Source organism: Mastomys coucha, unplaced genomic scaffold (assembly GCF_008632895.1).
Source record: "Mastomys coucha isolate ucsf_1 unplaced genomic scaffold, UCSF_Mcou_1 pScaffold18, whole genome shotgun sequence".
Classification (NCBI taxonomy): domain Eukaryota; kingdom Metazoa; phylum Chordata; class Mammalia; order Rodentia; family Muridae; genus Mastomys; species Mastomys coucha.
In genome coordinates this window covers 62,190,217-62,212,716 of record NW_022196900.1, presented here as the reverse complement: position 1 = coordinate 62,212,716, position 22,500 = coordinate 62,190,217, and the positions used below count along the sequence as shown (strand labels likewise).

Below are 22,500 nucleotides of genomic sequence, written 5' to 3'. Positions count from 1 at the left end.
TTAAAATATTTAGTTTGCAGATGTTTGAAATTGGTGGGAATCTGCAAATTGACATTCTGAGAAAATCACATTACTCTGTTTTTAAAAGTTCCTTAGTACAATATAGTTTTGGGGACAAATGAAAGCTCAGTCACAATGTCCCAGAGCATGATGACATTCTGGCCGCCTTTGTCATGATGGCTCTTTGGGGTGGAGATTCCCCCCTCTTCCTTCTAACACCTGCTTTTCTCAATTTCCTGCTGTGTTTGAAGTAGCAACCAACCTGTTAGGCCATTGTGGCTACAGGTGGTGTGGGAGGGACCAAAGATGGTAGACAGCTTCTGCCTAAGAAACCAGACCACACACCTCGGAAGCCTGGGATTCTGGGACGAGTCTATGTGCCCAGCATTGTTCATGCTGTTTTCAATTTGGCAATGCAGCTCCTCTCAGCTGTTATATTTGATCTTTTCAACATCCTTTGATGCTGTAAAGAAGTCATCATCCTCTCCATTTTAGAGAGAAAAAGAAACGAGGCCAAGAACTTACTGTCACACATGTAGGGAAGGCAATCTTTGACTTCAAATATCTCATTTATCTCACAGTAGAAAAGCTTAATGTGTGCCTACAGCAGACAGAGTGAACAGGGGGGCAATGACTAGTGGGGATTCTGGCTGCAACTCAGATTGCAGATTGCAGACTGTGTGCAGTGTGTAACGTGCAGGAGGCATTGGCGTAAGCCTTTGCTGTTTTCTGGTATCACACTGAAAATTCACAGAAAGCAGAGTTGGTGTACAATTCATATCAGCTGGCTTTAAAATACAAAAGGAAGAACCACTCTCGTTACCGTTCTTCTAAGGGTTATTAAAGCCTAGTAGCCAGTGCACTCGATGATATTATTGGTATGAAGATGATGTCTACTGGGGAACTTTCAAAAACCAAGGGTTGAAGTCTGACGGATATATTAGAAGTTTTACAGGCTGGTCTGTTTTTGAATTGTTAAAGATGGTTTCTTGGAGTCTCTTCTTTTGTTTTGCATCTGTATGTGTTTGTGAGTGTGTAAATGTGTATATGTATAGGATCGTGTGAGTGTGTAAATGTGTGTACGTATAAGTGTGTGTGCATGCAGATGCATGTAGAAGCCAGAGGTTGATGTCAGATGCCTTTCTTGATCCTCTCCACCTTACAAATGGAGGCAGGGTCCCTTGCTGAAGCCTGAGCCCCCGAGTCATCCAGTCTGGCTAGCCGGCTTGCTCTGGGCGTCCCTCCTCTTTGCTTTCCCTGCCAGTCCCCTGGTGTTACAAGGTAGTTCTCACAACCATCTGGCTTTTACAGGTTCTGGGACTTCAAACCCCAGTCCTTACACTTGTGTAGCAATGGCTTTGCCTGCTGCGTATCTCCCAAGCCTCTCGTGCCTTTTTCTTTGCACAGTAGTCATGTAAATACTGTATGCTCTTTGTAAAACATGAAAAACACACGGAAAAGTACAGAGTAAAATTACACCACTAACCCCAGTGCTTGGGTAATGACACTTAATATTAACAAAGGAATGTTTTCAGATATATGATTTTTACATACAAAAATCCCGTTTTGCTTTTGGTTTTGCTTGAAACTGCATCCTAGTCATATTTAAAATATTAGCTTAATATACCAACATTTTGCGTTTCCCTTAACCATTTCTTTCCAGGCCATTTAAATTGCTCCCAGTATGTCACTATAATAAAGAAACTTTAAATCAACATGTGACAGGGATTACCAGTTTCTTTCCAGTGTTGCCCCCCTCCTTTCTTGGTAACAGAAGCCCTAAACAGGTGGGAACATTTCTGTCTAAATGAACGGCAAATTCTTGGTTCCTTTTTTGTGCTGCTGGAGTTCTGTGGCTTATGAACCAATATGATGCAACCAGAACTGACTGGGTAGGAGTTTGAGGGAGATTTATCAGAACAAAACAACACGAGAAAACCCCAAATCAACAGAGAAAACCCCAAATCAACAAATGTAACCTAACCAGTAGGAGCTGGTCTCCAGTTTCCTCTGTTACTAGAATGAGTGATGGAGAGCAGGATCCCAGAGGTTTCTTAATTCATAGACTGGATAAGAACAGCAGTAGCCTAGGTCTCTGAACTGCCTTTCTTTTATGTAAGAAAAAAAAAAAAACTTCTATTTGGCCTAGGGCACTGTTTTGTATTTGTTTTAAAATGGTATTACCAGAAACATTAGATGTTACTGATAGATACTTGTTGAAACAGACTCCACTGGAAGATCAATGGAGTCAGCTGTGTAAAGGGAACTTGCTGTCTGTTTTGTTGGGGGAGATGAGGCCTTGGGAAGCTCTTAGCTGCTTTACCAGAAGGCTGGCTGCCTTGATCACACAGAGTAACCTGGGTAACCTACTGCTTCCTTTCTGCATTTCCAAGGCTGACCATGTCTTCAGGGGACTACAACTTCAGGAAACATTTCAAAAACTTCTAAGTTTATCATTTTAAAGTGGGTTTTGTGTGTGTGTGTGTGTGTGTGTGTGTGTGTGTGTGTGTGTGTGTGTTGTGTACATGTCCTCAGGTGTCCATGGAGGCCAGAGACATTGGATCCCACTAAAACTGCAGTTAAAGGTGGTTGTGAGCTGATGTGGGTGCTGGGTACTGAATTTGGCTCGTCTGGCAGACCAGTGCATGATCCGTTTATTTCTCCAGCCTGAATTTTTACTTTTGGACACCATGTTTATGTTTGTTTCTTTTCCAGAATGAAGACTGTCGTGTGTTGAATGAGAACGTTCCTCAGAGGCTCCGGCATTTGAACCTTTGGTCCCCTGCTGGTGGCAATGTTAGGGGGAGGTTGAGGAAATCCAGCCTTGGTGGAAGAAGCCTGTCACTGCTGATGGACTTTGAGAGCTAAGGCTATACTCACATGTTGTTCTCTCTGCTTTGTGCGTATGGTCCATGACGTAAGTTCTCAGCACCCTGCTCCAGCTGCTGTGCCTGCTTCTTGCTCTCGTGTCTCTGTGCCATGATGGATATTTACCCCCTCTGGAACCATAAACTCAGATAAACCCATCCTTCTATAAGATGCCTGGATCAAGGTGTCTTTATCACAGCGACAAAAAAAAAAAGGAACTAACACAAGGATTGGAGGTAGGGCTTCCGGAGGCTAACTTAGTTCTTTACTCATCCCCAAGAACCATGGTCTGATGGTTATAGGTTAGCATGTGATAGATTGGAAATGGAGAGACGAAAGAGAATATGGAAACATTTAGAATATATTCATCACTCGAGTGATGACGTAAGAGGTATTAACAGGGGTTGCAGTATGAGCAAGAAACATTGAAGTATAATATGGGCTAGTTATATTTTTGTTTTACTTTTATTTTTCATGTTATTTTTGTTTGTTTTATGTGGGTGGATCTTCCATCTGCAGGTATGTCTGTGTGAGTCGTGTGAATTCTTGGTGCCCACAGAGGCCAGAAGAGGGTGTCAGATCACTTGGGACTGTGAACTACCATATGGGTGCTGGGAAGCAAACCCTGGTCCTTTGAAAGAGCAGCCAGTGTTTCTTCACTACTGAATCATCCCTCTTGCCCCTCAGTAAGCTTTTAGAAATTGAGGAGTTCCTATATTTTAAAAGCGTGGAACTATCAATGTCAGTCCAGAACACTGGCTTACACAAAAGGAGGATTGAAGCATTTGAATTGCTGAAGGCAAGCAAGTGGATCTGCTCGTTCAATGCATTTAAACTTTCAATTGCAGGCATAAATACAATAAACATACATGTCCGAATACTACAAGTGGATGAAATCCAGTTCTGTGATCCACCTTGCCAATGATAATCCTTCCCGAAACAGAGAATGCTACAGTCAATCTTATCTTAATTTATTGAGACAGTGTCTTGCTGTGTCACCCTGACTGGCTTGGGTTTGCTCGGGAGGTGAGGCTGGCCTCCAATTCTCTGTGATCCTCCCCACCTTTGTTCCTCAAGTACTGGCATCAGGCGTGTGCTGAGAATCTGATCTAAAAACTGGTGTAAGCGTTCAACAAACAAATTCATGGTAGGGGAAAAGAGAAAGGAAGTATATCTTATACAAAGGAATTTTAAAATCAGAATGTGTATAATTTCATGTAAAAATCCAGGCTGGGCTTGGAAGTGCATGAGCTACTTTTGAGGACAGAATTGTATTCAGGTTTCTTGAAATAAAAGTTACTGTTGAGAACAAGCCTAAGTTCCTGGGCTTTTTGTAACCGGTGGCCACCCAGGTCCTTAAGAGGGCCGTCATTCTGGGCCGGAGCTCGTCATTAAAGTCATGTGCTGCTCCCTAGTGGTTAGACATTGCAGTGCACAGAGAAAAGAAGGCTGTAAGTTCTGTTTTGTTTTTTTTTTTAATTAAAAAAAAAAAAGCTTTTAAACAAGAATTTATTGCCTATAATGTGTCAGAGTCCAGAGTGACATGATGATAATACAAAAATATTCATTTAAAATTAGATATCTATGCTCTAGGAATATGATATAGAGAGTAAGATACAATATACAGAGACTTGCTTAACTGGAGACTATCTATGGATTTTTTTTTTTTTCTTTTCTGATTATGTGTAAGACCTAAAGCATGCCAGATCATTTCCTAGCAGTAAATTGTGCTTCCTCTTTGGAAAAAGAAACTTTGTGGAAGTCTTGCATTTTCACATCTTATCCCAATTGGCCTATCTTTCTAGAAGGATATAGTAGAAACAGAAGTTGAAAACTTTCACAAATTAAAGAAACGAGAAAACAGCATAAGGTATCGTCTCGTGGGAAGCATTTTGTTTTTCTGGAGTAGGGGTGTTTTTCGAAGGCCAAAGACTGCACCTACCTCCCTCCTGTAAAAGTCTAGCCCTGGCCTGATGGATGTAAACCTAGAACGGGAGATTGACAGAGCAATCATGGGCGTGGGCAAAAGGGCAGGGCCAGCTCTTGACGTCCTGGGCTAGTGCTCATCTGAGAGGAAGGGAGCTGATGGTCAAGGCCAGACGATAGACTTCTCCTGCAGGGCCTGAAGGAGGCATGGATTCAAAGCCACACTGCAGTCACGCGAGGTGATGCTGGGCGTGTCTGAGCCCTGGCTACTGCACATGACTGTGACGTCATCAACAAAAGGTGTGGCCAGCCACGATAGATTTCCAGTGCAGTGGAAACTCTTATTCTCCTCCTCATTTTTCCTTCCTTCTTCTCCCTTCCTTTCATTTTTTGGAATAGATGCAAATGGACTTTTTCAATAAGCTTGCTTTGTATTAAACACGTGAATAAACACTTTCTAGGTTGCAAATTTATCTTACAAGTCACTCCAGAGTTACTATATAATGGGCTTATAAGCATAATTTATTTGAGAGCAAAAGTTGTAATTATTCAAGAGTTCACATAATACAATAATTGCTCATTCGTTGGTCAAAATATTCCATGAAGGACAGTTTTGTGTCCAGGTACTATTCTGTCTTTGAGATATCATACTAGGAGGTATGAAAGGAATTAAGCTCTCGGCCTCTACAGAACTTAATATTTTATTCTAAAATTTATTATTATTATTGTCCATGTGATGTGTGCACTGAACATCTGGATCTATTTTTATTCTCAGTGGTCTCAGCAATGTTTGCCATTCTGTCTGCCAGCATTTTGCTATCAATATGCTATCATATTGCGTATCTCTTCTTACTCTGTTTGGCTTTTAGGCTTCCCCTTCTGGACACTGCCATTTCCTCTGACTCTATTGAAAACCGGCTTCCCCTTTTATTGCAACCCTATACCTGTATATATATATATATGTTCTAGCAGTTTTTAAACTGTATTATTATATACGTTGTGAAAATACTTCATTTTGTTGAAGTTCTACTTATCAAAAAAGTTTTTGTTTTCTTTTGTGGTTTAAGTTATTGTGTTAGGATCTTACTTAAGGTAACTCTCTACTAGGTATGGCAGTGTGTAATTATAACCCCAATGCTTGGGAGGCTGGGGTGGAGGAGTATGGATTCAAGGAAAGAACAGGGTGGTGGTAGCAGTGCTGGTGGCATGTAGTGTGTGGGGCCCGGACTTCCTTACTCCTGGTACGAACAGGCTCTCCTACGCTTCCTTCTACCTATTTTATGTTTTCTAGCTTTCCATTCTCTGCCTTCTATGTGGACTTATACCTGTGTAAATGGAGCAAGATACCAGATCAGCCTCATCTCTAAAACAATAATCTGTCAGACACAAGAACCAAAACCCCTCAAGACTCCAAGGCGATAGTGGCAGATGCCTCTTTTCTCAGAGTTAAGGGGGCAGTTATGAGGATTACTGCAAATTCCAGGCCAGTCTGATCAACATACTGAGTTACAGGCTAGCCTGCCTTAAAAAAATCATTTCCCCATTTATAGAAATAATTTGGGGTAAGATAGAATCTCCTCTATTTAATCCATAGGTTTTTTGTTTTGTTTTGCTTTTTTTTTTTTTTTTTTTTTTTTTTTTTTTTTTTTTTTTTTTCTGAGAAGCACAGCAAGGCTGTCACATTTCCCTGTGGTTTCACTTGGAAAGTGACATTTTATCTTCTCATCTCTAAGTCTCTCTCTCTCTGGGGCTAAGCTGCATCTCAGCTCTATGCAGATGGCAGTATAACACATGCTGTCCCTTTGGTCTTCTGTCTTCTAGCCTTTCCCATCAGGGATTCAAAGAAAGGATAGCCTGACCTAATTTCTGATACATGGGCGCACGGCTTGGAATCCTAGAATAAATTATTCCATGTAAATTTACTTGCCCCACTTGTTTACCTGAGCAGGTTTGTGCAAAGTTCACGAGGGCTGCACTTTCCATCACTCACTGAAACACCCAGCGGACTATGAAGGAGTTCCCAAGTAGCTCTCAGTTTGCTGGAACAACGATGACCTCTACACTAGACCCCTTTGCCACTTTTCTAAGCCTAATTCGTGGCCCAGTAGCTGACATGTGCTAGAGAGTCCCTGTACCTTGAGTAAATAACAGAGGGAAGTCAGCATAGTGTGGTTGACCTGCTGTGCTTCAATACATTCTCATGGGGAATGGTGGGGACCTTACACGTTTTTGCTCTGTGACATCATGAGAACTTTGGTTTGAGGCAAAAGAAAGACTGTTTAGTCTTTGTCCTTTGCCCAAACCCACAGTAGAACTAGGAGCTTCGGAGCTGATATGCCCAGAGAGCTTGCTGCATTATCTGGAGAAAGTGACTCTACCTTGTGGCTTCTGTTTCCATTTTAAGGACAGGCGAGGAGAGCACCTGTGTAGATGCTGTTCAATGTCTACCTGAGGGTGAGGTTCCAGCAAGTAAACTGTCAGTGTGAACACCTGCCTGGACTCCGGAGTGGAAAAACACAAGATCTCAGTGAACAAGGAAAACATGTGCAAATGACACATGGATGGCCACTTTCTGTGCAATGAAAATACGCAGCTAATAAAAGTCTTCTATTTGCTAACTCGGTGGTTTTTTAAGCATCTCAACCTACTTGAGCTGCTGTTTCTTTATTTGGAAACGGGGATGATGCCCACACCTGTTTAGTAGAGAAGACATTGACAAACATTTCTAGAAGAGGTCCAATGGTGGGACTTTGGGGGTTTGGTGGCTCTGTACTTTCTGTTGCTGTGAGCAGACACTGCTGCTGCTGCTGCGGCCGCAATGGAGATGCTGCATTGAGCAGGCATGCCATGCTTTAAAATCTGTAGTTCATGAACAGTGAATTTTGGATTTCTAACAATATTTGCATGCCACACAACTGCGCTCTTTTAAATTTTGTTTTCAGCTATGTAATAACCACTCCTAGCTGGGAAACCATAGCCAGTCATGTTTCAGACTCGACTTGGTGCTTGGCTATGGCTTGCCAGGCCCTGTTAGAGGAAACTTCCCGGAAGCAGAGCTGAGGCTGATGCTAAAAGCTCAGTGCATGTTACCACTTCTCTCCTAATACATTGTTTAAATGAAAAGTCAAGTTCAGATTTCTCAGTGGGGTGGATGAAAACCGAGAGTGGAAAGTCACGTGTTTTTAGCTTGTTAGGATAAGGGGGTCTAGCCTAAGAGTTTTTGTTTTGATGCTGGGTGTAGTGGGGTCCTTCTTGACCCAAGCTACTCAAATAATTAATGACTTGATGACCAGGCCTTGGCAGCAAAAATACCACCTTAACACGATGCTTCCTTTTTCTTTAATAAAACTTTAAAAATGTATTATAAAATATAACTTGAACAAACAAGATAGAGTTCTGAAAACGATGACCTTGAATATACACTCAATCTTTCTTTCCAGACACTGGAGGCATTCACACATTTATTATGCCCAGGATGACAGCTAGACCTCAGTCATAATTCAGGGGACTGAAGACACAAAAATCAAGATGAAAGAACAAATCCATGCTGATCTTATACCACATCTCCAGTAGATCTACCTGCACTCTTTCTTCTTTTCTTCCCGGAAGGACAAGGAAGGAAAGCAGAAGAAAGGAGAACATTTTATACAAGGAGTGGGGTTCCAACAGTGGCTGGGGCCAGACAGAGCATTGAGGGAGAGTGGGGTATGGCCAGAGGGCAGCATGCCCACAGGAGTGGGGAGGATGGCCCCTGGGGCCCCTGGGGCCTCTCTCTGAATTTGGGACTGTATGTTTGCCATTGTAACAAGTTACTCGACCTGAAGGTCTCAGCTATTCTACAGTAAAACAATACGAATGAGATAACTGAGCAGGATGAGTGTGTGTGTGTATGTGTGTGGGGTGGGGGTGGGGGTGGGGGTGGGGTTGTAGAGGAGATGATGTTCAGGTCTTGAGTGCCCTTCAGGAGGTGACTTATACTGCTGACATTTAGTTTTTGAAAGAGGTGCTTTCAATTAACTTTCAAGAAAATGATGTATCATTTCCAGACACATTGTTAACGAACGTGAAATCACATCTCCATGTGAGAGCCACTAATATTTCATAACTTTTCTACCAGTTGAAGATGCACATGAAAGAGAATCACCAAGACTGTAAGAATTGTGGTTTTCCAAGAACAAACCAGAGCTATGAGATGGTTCAGCAGTTAAAAGACAGTTACTGACAAGTCTGATGACCCGAGCATGATCCCCTAACCCTCATGGTGGAAGGAGAGAGCCACATCCTGAAAGTTGACCTTTGGTAGTCACATGCATGCCGAGCATGGCATATGAGCCCCCCTTCTTTCCCCTCCTGCACAGATAAATACATAGAAACAAAGCTGGTTCTTTATGCTTGACCACACCCTGATTTCAGATGATTTTCTACCATGTATCTGAAGAATGGAGAGAGCCCAAGTCCAGTCTGGGCAAGTTAGCAGCCATGAGATAAATACAGGAGGGCTGGGATGTCACTCAGTGGTAGAATGTGCAAGAGACTCTGAGTTTAATCACCAATGCTACAACCTCAAAAGACTGAGAGCATGCATGAGAGAACACTTGTAGTGGTTTCAGAAGGAGCAGCCAGAATGGCTGAGGCTCAGAAACAGGAATTAATCACTGTAGCATCCTTCCTCTGACCCAGAGTGGGTTTCTGTTCTGGTATACTCAGTCTTCCAAATATGTAATAAAACAAACAAACAAACAAACAACTCAAGACTGTGTTAGCAGTCTACAAACTTGTAGGACTGAAAATAGAATTGTTGTGGGATGATTTTAGGACCACTTCTAGAAACTTGGCTGGAATTTGACCTTGGGCTAGGACTTGGAAGTAGGCTGAAGATGAATACAGCTGAAGACTGTGTTCTTTGTATCTCAATAGGTCTTGTTAAGACCCTGAATACAGTAATCTTGGAACCTTCTGTCTACGCTTTATTTATTCCTTACCTACTCTGTCTGTGCTTTGCTTGTTCCTTTAACTACTCTGTCCTAAGGTATGTACCTAGAATGATTAAAAAAAAAAAAAAAAAAACAGACTGGAAAAAAAAATAAACTCATTTCAGCCTCAGAACTGGATGGGGTCATGTTACAGTGTTGTCTAATTGTCTTTTTTCTTTTTAATCCTCACTCTCTCCCTGGAGAACCCATTGACTGACTGAGCTGGCTTGGTCACATTGTAAATGAGCATGGGTGCCAGTTGAATCACTCTGATAATAAAAAGATTTGCCTCCCACAACTGTAATCAACCACAGTTTGTTTTGCAAAGCAAAACAGTGAAAAAAAGAAGAAGGAGGAGGAGGAGGAGGAGAAAGAGAAGAAGGAGGAAGAAGAGGAGGAGGAGGAAGAGGGGAAGGAGGAGGAGGAGGAGGAGAAAGAGAAGAAGGAGGAAGAAGAGGAGGAGGAGGAGGAGGAGGAGGAGGAGGAGGAGGAGGAGAAGAAGAAGACAACAAATTGAAAATGTTCAATCATTTGAGGATGATTAACTGATCCTGGTTACACATTCATAAAATATTATATAACCATTTAAGGGGATATGAATAAAGACTGAAAATATAGTACAAAATTTGTATTAAATTGGTGATATTGATTACAAATTGTACAACTATGCAGTTTTATAATATTGAAAAGAATTTAAGGGATTTGTGAGGGTGGCTGGTCTGCAGTGTAGGTGTTCTTTTGCATGGTGAGAGGTAGTTTTGAAAGCACCAAGCATGCTCTGAGCATCAATGTAAGCCTCCCCTCTCATCTTAGTACAGCTCCGAGGACCAATGGAGCATCATATTTGCCCATTTCTACCTTGTTCCATTTCTTGGAAAATGTTTTGGCTCTTTGTAAACATTGCTCATAGTTGAAGATACTAGACAGCTAGGTACTCACTGTTTGACGTGCCAGTGACCTTCCTTTTGTTGGAACTCACGATTATTTGGGGAACACCTGCTCCCCCTTTTCTTCATTGCAAGAAACAGTTTCTCTTTAGCCAAAGCTGACATCATCACAGACTATAGGAAAAATAATGCTGCAAAAAAGGTAAAAAATATGAAAATCTTTTAGTTTTTGTAGTTAAATTTCATCCTAGGTGAAGGACCCGGCTGTTTGTATGACTCTTTTGAATGGTGGCTGAGACTTCCTGGAGAGCAATAATGTGTAGTGTAAGTAATTATTTGTTTGTGCCAGTACAACTGGAAATAGGACAATTTCTATTCAATAGTGTACATCATTCACACAAGCAGACATTAATTTGTAGCCCAAATGCTTAACTGATGGAGCAAGAGAAAGTCACTCTGGAAAGATGGGCAACTATAGAAAGATGCTGTCCTGCGCTGCAAGCCAACATTTTTATTTTTGCTCTGCGTCTAATCTTGCTATAAGCTCCCTAGGTAATATTTATTGTTGTGGCTGTTGGAGGCAATGTGGTGCGAGCACTTGTGCTTAGAGAGTCTGGAGAGGTGGCACTGGGAGTTCCCAGTTTCTCAGAGAGCTGGGACCTGTTTCCTACTTGTGGAGACTACCAGTCTTGTAAAACCTGGCTCCATCCTTCATGTGAAACTTCAGTTTAAAATCAAAATAGTAATGAACAGAGCTATGAGGTCAATTTTGGGCCTGAAGTAGCCTTAAAAGGGAACCAGAGGTCTGTTACTCAAGAGAACTACAGCTGCATTTTGATAGTGGAGTCTCCTGCCGGCCAGAGCTCTCATTTCCCCATCAAAAAGTCAAAGTATCAGTCTATCGACCTACACATGCACGATAGTGAAGTGTGTGCACACTATAAGACCATAAAGTCTTGGCCGGGCAGTGGTGGTACACGCCTTTAATCCCAGCACTTGGGAGGGAGAGGTAGGCAGGTTTCTTAGTTCGAGGCCAGCCTGGTCTACAGAGTGAGTTCCAGGACAGCCAGGGCTATACAGAGAAACCCTGTCTCAAAAACAAACAAACAGACAAACAAACAGAGCATGGTCTTGTTTTGTGGTTTTGACCTTTTTTGGGGCTCTTTCTAGAAATCATAGGAAGAAATTCCCTGAAAAGGAGGTCAGGTTTATTATAAGTTGGGAGGAAAAAAAAAGCCATCACCTTATGTCATGAATATGCTATCTATCTCATAAATATTTATAAACTTTAAATTCCTCTAGGAGGACCCCCTTGGCAGCCTGTGCAGGTCTCTTTGGAGTAATCTCCTTGCTTTACTGTTTAAAGCATGCCTCAACTGAGTCTTCCCTTCCAGAAGAACTAAGAACTACATTCCTAATGTGGGGTGCTTCCCACGCTTGTCAATTCGTGAAAATTAGCTGGTCCCAACTCTGCTTGTAGCTGGTTCCAATTCTGCTTGCAGACGAGTCCTCCCTAGAGGGACCCCAGATGGGAATTCAGAGGTCTCCAGAGGTGCAGGGAGTAGCAAAGACTGCTGGAGATCAGCTTTCGCAGAGGAGTTGAACGCGGCCCTTTGAAAACCACACTTGGGACCACCTTCTCTGGTTTTCTTGGGCTGAATGCAGAGATTGCCTTTTCCCCACATAGGTTGCTCCCTCCCCAGTCTCCTTTCCTGGACCCTCTGTGCCCAAGCCCCTGCACATACCTGCTCTGCGCTGGGTGGCAGGTCGGACCACCTGGACCTGGGATACTCCTCAGCAGAGCTTCTGAAGACCGGTTGCGGCCTCCGGCATCGCTTGGTTGAGCAGTCCCCGTGGACACTTAGGCGGTCTCCAGGGTGACCTCCTCAAACACTGCCTGGACCGCCCCTCTCCTGCTCGGTGGGCCTCTGAGCCGCCCTAGGCATCCCACCATCTCTGTCTTCTGGAGCCTTCCCAGTCCTGCTGCCTTGTAAGGTTGCCACAGTCTGACTGTGAAAATGCGCCCCCCACCCCCAGAGTCCCTCATCGTGTTTCTTCCCCTGCGGACTTCAGGAACGCCAGTGGGAAATATGCAAAATTTCTAGGACAACAGAGAAGTGAAGGGGTAGAAGCTGCCCATCCCCCGTCTACCTCTTTCCACCTCTGCTGCCGACAGATGCCTTGCAGCGGTTCAGTTGCTACAAAACTCTGTCACGAAATGAAATGACCTATCTTTACAGAAGTAGCGTAGTGAGAACTACGATGTTAAGTGACTCACCTGGGAGCACAGGAGCACAGGATTTTAAACTCTGCTGGTGCAGAAGCAGACTGCGCTCCTTCAAGTCTTCCGTGGACTCCAGACTACTGAAGCCTTAGAAGCTTTGTGGTGAAAATATTTAGGATTGAGGGTCCACCTTCTATCCTCCCTGCTGTATGGATACCCTCTGAATGAAGACAGGACGCCTCCCACAGCATGCAACCTACTGCAGGGTCCTTGACAAATGTTCTCTTGGTCCTGGTCCGCAGGAGCCAAGACCGTAACTAGCATCCTGACTAAAGCCCATCCCAATCCCTGTTTACACAAAGATAAAAGCTGTAAAGAATTGCCCATTGACTACTATCAACTAGGTAGATACCTGTTCAGTGACCAATAGCCGCTACCTCATTTAAACGAAAAGACCCGGCGTTGTAGAAACCCCGTTATTCATTTTTAAAACATTTTTATGATTTATTTTTATTTTACACACATTGGTTTTCTGCCAGCATGAATGTTTCTGTGAGGGCGTCAGATCCCCTGGAACTGGAATTACAGTTGTGAGCTGCCATGTGGGTGCAGAGAATTGAACCCGGGTCCTTTGGAAAATCAGCTGTTGCTCTTCTCTTAGCTCCTGGAGAGCTAAGCTCTCTCCAGCACCCTGCCTCGTTATTCATTTTATTTGGTTTTCTTGTTTGTTTTGTTTTTATGAGGATATTTAGAACTATGATGTCACATGCTTGGGTCTCTAGTCAAAGCATGAAATTAAATTCCTCCCACTTGAAAGCGCTTGACTTTGCCAGTCTTTGGGTCTACCATCCTTTCTCTAATTATGGAATTACATTTTCCAGAAATATAGGTCAAGTTTTAAGATGCAGGAAATAAAAGGTTCACAGCTTGGTTTATTTTCATATTTTTTTCATTTATTTTCCAGGAAAAAAAAATCACATTTCAATAACAACTTACATTAAACTGCATTTTCAAATGGGAACCCTATATGCAGTAATGTGCCATGAAGAGTAATTGCATATTCAAGATTTTGTGAGATAGGTGACTAGAAGGATTATGAAGGCAAGAACATTTATAAAAATCACCAGTTACAAAAAGTGATATACACACTTTTACTAACTCATAAGGCGAGTGATGCGAAGATGGTCTTATGGTTATTATTTTCAATTGGTCCAGCCACATTCCTGTCCTGTGTGCTCAGTAGAGAGCTCACAGCGGTTGTCACAGGGAGCAAGTCTCGGCTGCATTGCTGGGTAGAGCTCCCAGGAAGCAGTAAACCACACTGCAGATGAGGCAGTAAGTCACACTGTTGAAATGAGTAGGAGGGAAGAAGGACGAGGCATTGACTTTTCGACTAAGTTTAAAATATACTTGAGTATTTGAACCCACAGTTTCTTTTGTGAGTATTTGATGCCCGAGATGTTTTGTGCGATGGTATACGCAGTAGAGAGTCTGTGTACTTTTGCTACATGGATCACGGATAATCTGAAATAAAGGCCACTAGCAGGTCAAAGTACACGCTGATAAACATCGTCACTGACCGGATGGATTGCATAACTATAAGTTAGAAACACAGCAAAATTTCTCTGTGATGTCTTTCCTAGGTTCTTATTGTTAACAGTAAAAACCCGATGGCTTACACTGCCACTTGGTGGGAAATGACAATTCCAATTGGTCATTTCATTCAGAGAGGTTTTGCCCTATACAAGGGGAAAACTAATGAGAAAACCTTTTCACTTGAAACACAATAGTGTTCAAACAGCCTAAAATTGGCCCTGGAAATTCCTCCTCTGCTGGTAGGTAGGGCTAGAGTGTCACCCCCATGGCTCCTGCTGGTTTTCCAAATAATTATTCAACAGCAATTATCCAGTTCCTTTTGACTGATGAGATAATGGGACTGAGTGGGGTGCGGTGGGTGGGAGAAGGATACAGGAGGGTGGAAGTGGTAGGAACACAGAGGGAGAGGCACCCATCTCTTCCATGCATATTCATTTTAAAAAGCAGTAATTAAACACCAACCTGGGGAATCAATGCAGCTTTAAGAAATACCATCCTGGCAACTCCTAAAGAGAAATACCAGGTACTGGAACTTCTGAGATAGTCTTTTGTGTTTTTAATTTAACTAGCTTAAGGTGATGATGAATAAATGAGCTTCAACATTCATTTAGCCTGAAAAGATGTCAATAAGGTAATGAAGTTGACTGAGTCAGGTGGAATTAATATACACATGGTATGCTTTAGTCTAGGAAGCAGGAAATTTATGGGTAGCTTGTCTTTCAGGTAATAATTCACAGACTCTGAGTGGATTAAAGGTTGAATTATGTTTAGAATATGTAAATGTCATTTCTGTCAACTACAAACAATTTTAAATAAACTTTTTTGATTTTATGTAAAAAATGATTTTTTTTTAAAAAAGTAAAAAACAAAACAAACAAAGTCTAATTCTCAGGGTTGGTCCTCTGATTCTATGCGGAGAAAACAGTGAACTGAACTGTATTTGGCCTTAATTAGAATGTTTTTATAGAATTGTAAAAATTGTGTAAAAACATCGCTCTAACATGATTCTGACATTATAACTGAAGATTCTTCACTAGTGTTCATTACTCCAAGGATTTGGAACCTTTCAACAATAGGGGCTTGAAGTATTGATCATAGGTTCAGATCTTAAAAAAACTGAAAATAAAATTAAAATGCACTGAAAGATACTAGTGAGCACAGATAACAACTTGCTTCCAATGGGCAAAATTCCCTTAAACCTACAATTATCTTAGCTAACCCCTCTTTCTTATATAATTTGATTTACATATCCTTCAATGTAGCTGTGAATTATAATTAGAAAGAAAGTTTCCTAAAGTTTTTCAAGGGATACTCTTTACTCAAAAATATTCTTTTACCAGTTCAGGGACACTCTAAGTTTCATGAGGACTGTGAAAGTTATTGCCCGTATCTGACGAGAGACAGCTGTGACATAGGACCATGTGTTTCAGAATACAATGAATATTTGCTTGCGCTAATAAATCAAACATGATTTGGAAAATACTGATGGATGTAGTATCAAAAATACCACTTTTCTCTTTCTTTAAAACAGCATTAAGGGTTTCTTTAATCTGTACTGGCCTTGTACTGAAACCTCTTTTTATTATGAGGCTAAAGATGTATTTAGCACAAGTTAAATGCACTCCAGGAATAAAGGGAGAAAACCAAAAGTCAGTCTGGGGAATAAACTAAGATATCTATGACACATGTCCACAATCTGTCTTTTTTTTTTTTTTTTTCCAGAACTGCCCATTTAGGATAGAAAGCAGAAACTAAACATGGGACCAGTCTAAAAGGTCATCCTTAGTCATTGCAATGGATCATAAGAGTTGACAGTCTTTCAAGAAGGAACTTCATTTCAATTGGATACTAACAATGCAACTCTGGCTTACTGTAGACAGCACACCCCAGAGCAGTGATGGATGAGGAAGGCCAGTACTTTTTGTTTGTTTCTTTTTAATATTTGGATATGTAAGGAGTGCAGTCTGGTCTCATTCCTCCTCCTCATTTTATGAACTAACCCAAAACACAAGAGAAGCCATATTTAATTCATAAGCGAGAGAATGGCATCCTACACTGCATGCCAAACAAACAAATGAAACCAACATAAAACACAAACAAAAAGGTAAAGGAGGAGGGAAAGTCCAACAAAGCTGAGATAAATTCAGAAAGTGAGCGTGGTAGAGAGGTTCATTATAAAAGTCTCCTTAATCAGTGCCACTTGACTTGATTTAGTTATTTATACCAACAATTTGACTCATTGGTTAAGGTGATCATCACAAGGGGGCATCATGGGAACATGACAATTCCTTATATTAAGTTTCTGAGCTATATTCTGGCCCAGGTTGATGTCGCTAAAAAACCTTCAATTTTAGGTTTTAGAAGTTGTTCAACAGAAAAAGTCACATGACAAAATAAATACATTTGACTGGGATTTTGCAAAATACATCCTCTTTGGGGGAAGAGAAATCTCTAACATATTCTCTCTCTCTCTCTCTCTCTCTCTCTCTCTCTCTCTCTTGTCTCTCTCTTCTAGTGGATATTTTACTATCATTCAACTTTCTCTGACAATCTGTTATTGGTTTGAGAAAAGGCAAAGCAAAGCAAAAATTGGTAAAATTCTTTTTGGCGTGAGGCTTATCTATGTTTATAAAGCCAAGAGTTTATGAAATAAAGTCAGTTTCCAGGTTTACTGTCTGAGTGTTCCTTGCAAATGAGGAACTACTATTAATTAGACTGAATTGGGAGAAAACATTAGAAAAATGGTATTTACCTTAGAAATTAAATGCTGAAGTCCACTATAATGTGAGCAGTAAAAAGCACCCTAGAGAACTATTAGGGCACAATGCTCATCTTTTGGGCACTTACCAATGTATAGATTCTCAAGTTCTATGCCTACAGATTGATAAAGACTAGCTGGTACTCAATGCAGTTTGGCTAGGTTCTGAATGTATAACGAGGACTCAATTTAAATCATTACTTTACTATGATTGGTTGGAAGCAAGGGATCTCACATTTCGTCCTTTCAAGAGACATCAGTTCTTTTAAAATAATATCTTATCAGGTTCCTCTTTAATACTTTCAAAGCAAACTTTTCAAAGTACCACTTATCTTGATATTCCATTTGATTATTCAAAATGAACTAAACGAAACAGCAAGGTACTCATTCCATTGTCAGGATAATTGGGGTCATTACTAGCTGTGATATCACTTTGAGGAAATTAATCAACCTAAGCTTCAATACCATCACTGGGAAAATACAGGCTGAAAACCCTTTTTTTTTTTTTGCCATTTTGGAGTCTAAGGTAGAATGCAGTGATATCTGCAGCGACTGACAGCCCAGAGGCGCTCAATGTATGGCTATTTTTATTGTGTAGCAGCTAATCACTATCATTACACGTGCTCTTATAGTCTCAATAGGTAGTTTACCTGGGTTAAATAGAACTGCAAGTCTCCAGGGTTGGAAGATGCTTTGGGATCATTGACGTATGTCTGGAGAAGTCCCTTCTTTGCTTGGCGACACTGTGCTTTACAGGATTCTAGGCACTAGCTTATTAGATGGAAAACATAGAAGCCCCATTAAGAAGCGCTTGAAAACTACATATGGATCCACTCTCGCTATAAAGGTGAGAAGAAGGCAGGGGCGCATCTGAGTTGGCACAGCAGGCACCTGAGTTGGCACAGCAGGCACCTGTGGCAGAGCAAAGGTAGATTTGCTTCCTTCAAAAGAAGAATTAAAGGTGCACATGCGTGTGACTATGGCTCTGATACTTTACAGACTGAGACTGAGGAGGAGTATACAGACTAGAAACACCCACAAGCACCTGCTCTTTGACTTCCCAGTCACCATTTTGCACACGAACAGCCTTTCTTTAGAGGCAACCCGCATCCCAAATAGCATCCAGGGAATGCTCATTTCAGCTGTGGGTGGATCTCAGAGAGTTTTAAATTAGCAATGTCGAGTTCCAATTGAGACTAATTTAAACAAGAGTTTATTTTTGAAAATTTCATAAAAATATGGGATTTATTTGAAGAGGGAAACATACTCTCCATGTCACCAAAATAAAACATTTACACTTTCTATCAGCTTTAAAAGTCAGGGTGTTCAGGAAATTGCTCTCTGACTAACTGGAAGTTTGTCTTAATTTAGCTTACTGTCCAGCCAACCACCTGGCTATGAGCTAACCCATTCTGTTTGGACAAAAGAGAATCTGATCCAACTGACACTGATAACTGAGACCTGGCCTGCCTAGTCTTGAACCACGTCATAGAACATGCATTTTTAACCTACAGAGCTGAACACAGAGCTTTACCAGGAGATGAAACTGCACACGTTTAAAATCGCACTGACATCTCCATCTCTGATATGAGCAACTGTTGTTATTGACCTACTTTCTAAACTGGAAGGGACCACCCATTCCCCACTGATGCTCTGAATCTTCAAGTCTTAATTTTGAGATCACCAACTGTTATTACATTTCACAAGAGTCAATTAAGAGATTACAAGATTTCTTCAGAGTTTCCAGTTTGGTTCCTGGAAACATTTGAATAATGTTAGAGACTACTCAAATCTCTATCTTTAATTACATTTTTACAATATCAACAAAATTATTCTTTGGAGAGAAACACTGTGTATTTAATGACCAATTCATTCTAAAACTTCACAAAATAAGATATAAAGAGAAAGACATGAGAAACAGTAATATTTACATATTTTTAATATGCTTTGTGTTAATATTCAATATTTTTCCATGAACTGACTACTTAAAAACATTGTATAATCACATTCTAGATAAGCTTCATTTTTCTGCTTCTTACTCTCCATTGGCTTAAGTTGTTTTAATTTCCACATGTTCCATTAGATTTAAAATTTACATTTTATTTTTCTACTTCAGTTTCAAAGCCAAACTTTTTCATGAACAAATTAGTTTGTTCAAAAAAAAAAAAAAAAAAAAAAAAAAAAAAAAAACCTTCAAAGCCAGACTGCTTTGGGGAATTAGGCAAGAGCCTGTTTTAAAGAGATGAATTGTTCGCAGGTAAACATGGATCATCCTGGACATCCTTTTGGTAGCAAGCGTTAATCGAAGAAGAACATAGATAAATCTACAGAGCTCACTAGAAACAACTGCCAACCACAATCTCACTGTTGAAATAAGACTTAAAAAAATTTTAATTTGATTTTAAAATTGAAAGGAGCAGACGACTCCTTGTCAGATTTGAGTGGATACACAACATGGTTCAGCAGCCAACGCTACACATCCCAACTCAGGTGGAGTTGTTCAGTAGGAGAGCCTTGAACGGGAACTGTTCTCTGTTTAAAATGACTTGTGGTTAACTGGAAGACTTATTCTTTATGCCTCACCCGACACTGCTCTGATTCCCCTCCGGTGGGGCACACCCCCCTCCCAGAACTGTGGCATTTACTATATTCAGAGCCACTGCCCTGCCCTGACTCTGCTTTCAATTCCCCAAGAACGGCGAAGATTCACAGTTGTATATGATGAATCTTAATATCATCCAAAAATATTCATAGGATAACAAGGTGAATAGAATTTCACTTATAAAGTTTATTTCTTCCTCCCCCCAAAGATGTAAATGATAAGTCTAGAATTCTCCTTTTGGATGGAACAGAGAACTATTGTTTTTTTTCTTCCATCCTTCTCTGTGTTTGATTCTCATGAGTAAAGAAGAAACAAGGTACCCACCACTGGATGCTGGACGAGGGAGGCCCCTCTGTTCTGAGCAATTGTGCAGAAGTTTCAACCAGTTCAGCTACAGAAAGTCTTGAAACTTTAAAAATCATGTTGGCTTTAACCCGATGACTTAGCAATCTCCAATTTGTTAAACTGTAGAGAAGGGGCTTAGGGTCAGGTAAGAGTTCAACATCCTCTGCACTCTTGGATATAATTTAATATACTTAAACTTTAAATATGAATTGCTTTCCCCTTTTTACACAAGTTATAAAAATAAGAGGCCCTGTTTACACAGTTTGCATTTTTATGAAATTTGCAGTTTGAAAAAAAAGCTCTTTAAAAAGTGGTAATTAATGTTTCTCTTTGAATATGCTGTAACTTTAGAATTTTTTTTCTGAAATAGTTTCTGAATTTAACCCACTAAACTGAAGCTAGAAGTTTTCTTTAGCACTAGAGGGAAACATAGAAAGGGTGAAGGAAAGTAAGTTGGGTATTTTTGTTTCTGGTTTCATGTAAGGTTCTTGATGTGTGGCACCCCCTTTATGATAACTATCAACATTATATTTAAATTTTATATATTGACAGAATGCGCTGTATCTCTGTAAGCATTGTGCCATTCAACAGTACTACTATTAAATTTACATACCACAGTTTAAATTACATCCGTTTCAGGAATGGAAAATGCTAAAACCCAAGTGTCTAACTGCCTTACTGGAATGAAGGTACAGTTTACAAATACAATAATTACATTTTAAAACCATTAACAAATATTACACCTATAAGTAAATACTGTAGAACTGATCATCATAGTACTGGGTATGGGAAGTCACTGCTGAAAGCCAGGACCTTCCAGCTGACAGACCCCAAGTACAGACATTGGTTTGTTTTCATCAAACCAGATTAAAACATGTCTCTCAAAACAACAGTTCTCCGGGGCATGGATCTTCCAAATCCCTGCATGACCTTTCATTAGTTATCTGCCAAGTATTTTCCTGCAAAACAAAATCATAGATCAATACGTCATCTACAAGCTCAATGGATGGTCTATTGCTCCTGCTTGACCCCTCAGAACCAAACCGTGCATGTGCGTGCCACGCTCCTACAATGTGGGAGGTTTTCAGGTTTCTTAGTTCTCCACATCCATAGTCAGCATTTCTATTTCTGCAGACAGGTTGCTGAGCATTCTGGATCCTGCCCAGGTGGGTCAGGGATTTGTCCCTGAATATGAGAAGCTGTTTATATTTATTTCAGACTTAGTTCATTTGAGAGTGAAAGGGATATAATTAATAATTAATTACATCAGAATAGCAAGCATAGAAACCAGAACCCAGAGGAGAAGGAGGGGAGGGGAGTGGTAACATGTTTGCTTTGCATGTGTAAGGCTCTAGGTTTACCTTTTCGAACCACTGGCAAGAGCAGTCACTTTATTACCGGGAGGCCCTGCCCTCCATAAAAGCTCTATTGTTTGTGTCATATCCAGTTCCCGGGCAAACAGTTCATATCTATAGACTAGATATTTGTCATCTGTCTGTCTGTCCATCCATCTGTCTATCAACCTACCTATTGAGAGAGAGAGAGAGAGAGAGAGAGAGAGAGAGAGAGAGAGAGAGAGAGAGAGAGAGAGAGAGAGAGAGAATATGTCTACCTCAGTGTGTATGTGGGAATTAGAGGACATCTTGTGGAGATAGTTTCTTCTTCCATCATCTTGACTTCCAAGGAGTCAAACTCAGGTTACCAGGCTTGGTGGCAAGCACCTTTATTCACTGATCCATTTCACCAGCTCAAAACTACACATATTCTTATTTTTTTTTAAAAAAATTTATTATAGTATGTGATGTGTTAGAATGGCATCTCGCGTCAGGACATACCACACACTAGGCCCAAACAGTTCCATATGTAAGAGAGGGAGAGAGGGGTGGTGGCAGAAAAAGAAGAGGGAGAGAAAGAGAGAGTAAGGGAGGAGCGTTCCCCATATATATGGGTACAGGTAAAGGTGGGAGGTAAGCCCAATGGATTCTGGGAATATGGCGGCTGTTGCCTTAGCAACAGGTCTGAGGCCCACTTATGTTATGTCACAGGCTTTGGAGATGCTAATAGTATGTAAATACATGATGTGAGTGTGTGTGTGTGTGTGTGTGTGTGTGTGTGTGTGAGAGAGAGAGAGAGAGAGAGAGAGAGAGAGAGAGAGAGAATGTATGAGGCAGCACATGTGTGGAGGTCAGAGGACACTGTTTTAAGTTGCTTCTCTCCTGACACATTTGGACCTAACCCATGTTGCCAGGCTTATGTGGCAAGTGCCTTTAACTTGCTAAGCCATCTAATAGACACATTAAAGGTTGCTTTTAAAGTAAAAA

At 41.0% G+C, this 22,500-nt stretch overlaps 2 protein-coding genes across 21 annotated transcripts in view; both read right to left on the bottom strand.

Moving 5' to 3' along the window:
* Tctex1d1 (Tctex1 domain containing 1) overlaps window positions 1–12,509 on the bottom strand; it is a 22,637-nt gene extending 10,128 nt beyond the window's left edge. The window contains exons 1-2 of one of the 4 annotated variants that reach the window (XM_031376812.1): window positions 12,400–12,509; window positions 10,707–10,845 (exon numbers count right to left, since the gene is read on the bottom strand). In XM_031376812.1, coding sequence (XP_031232672.1) covers window positions 10,707–10,822 — 116 coding nt within the window. In that variant the 5' untranslated portion in view covers window positions 10,823–10,845; window positions 12,400–12,509. Of the gene's footprint in view, window positions 1–2,880; window positions 3,032–4,810; window positions 5,023–10,706; window positions 10,846–12,399 lie in introns of those variants that run through there. The other 3 variants (XM_031376814.1, XM_031376813.1, XM_031376815.1) reach the window with 3 other exon arrangements.
* Window positions 12,510–13,809: 1,300 nt separating this feature from the next.
* Window positions 13,810–22,500, bottom strand: part of Sgip1 (SH3GL interacting endocytic adaptor 1) — a 221,417-nt gene continuing 212,726 nt past the window's right edge. For all 17 annotated transcript variants that reach the window (XM_031377986.1, XM_031377970.1, XM_031377974.1 and 14 more), the window contains one exon: window positions 13,810–21,138. In XM_031377986.1, the coding sequence (XP_031233846.1) occupies window positions 21,116–21,138 (23 nt within the window). In that variant the 3' untranslated portion in view covers window positions 13,810–21,115. The remainder of the gene's footprint in view (window positions 21,139–22,500) is intronic.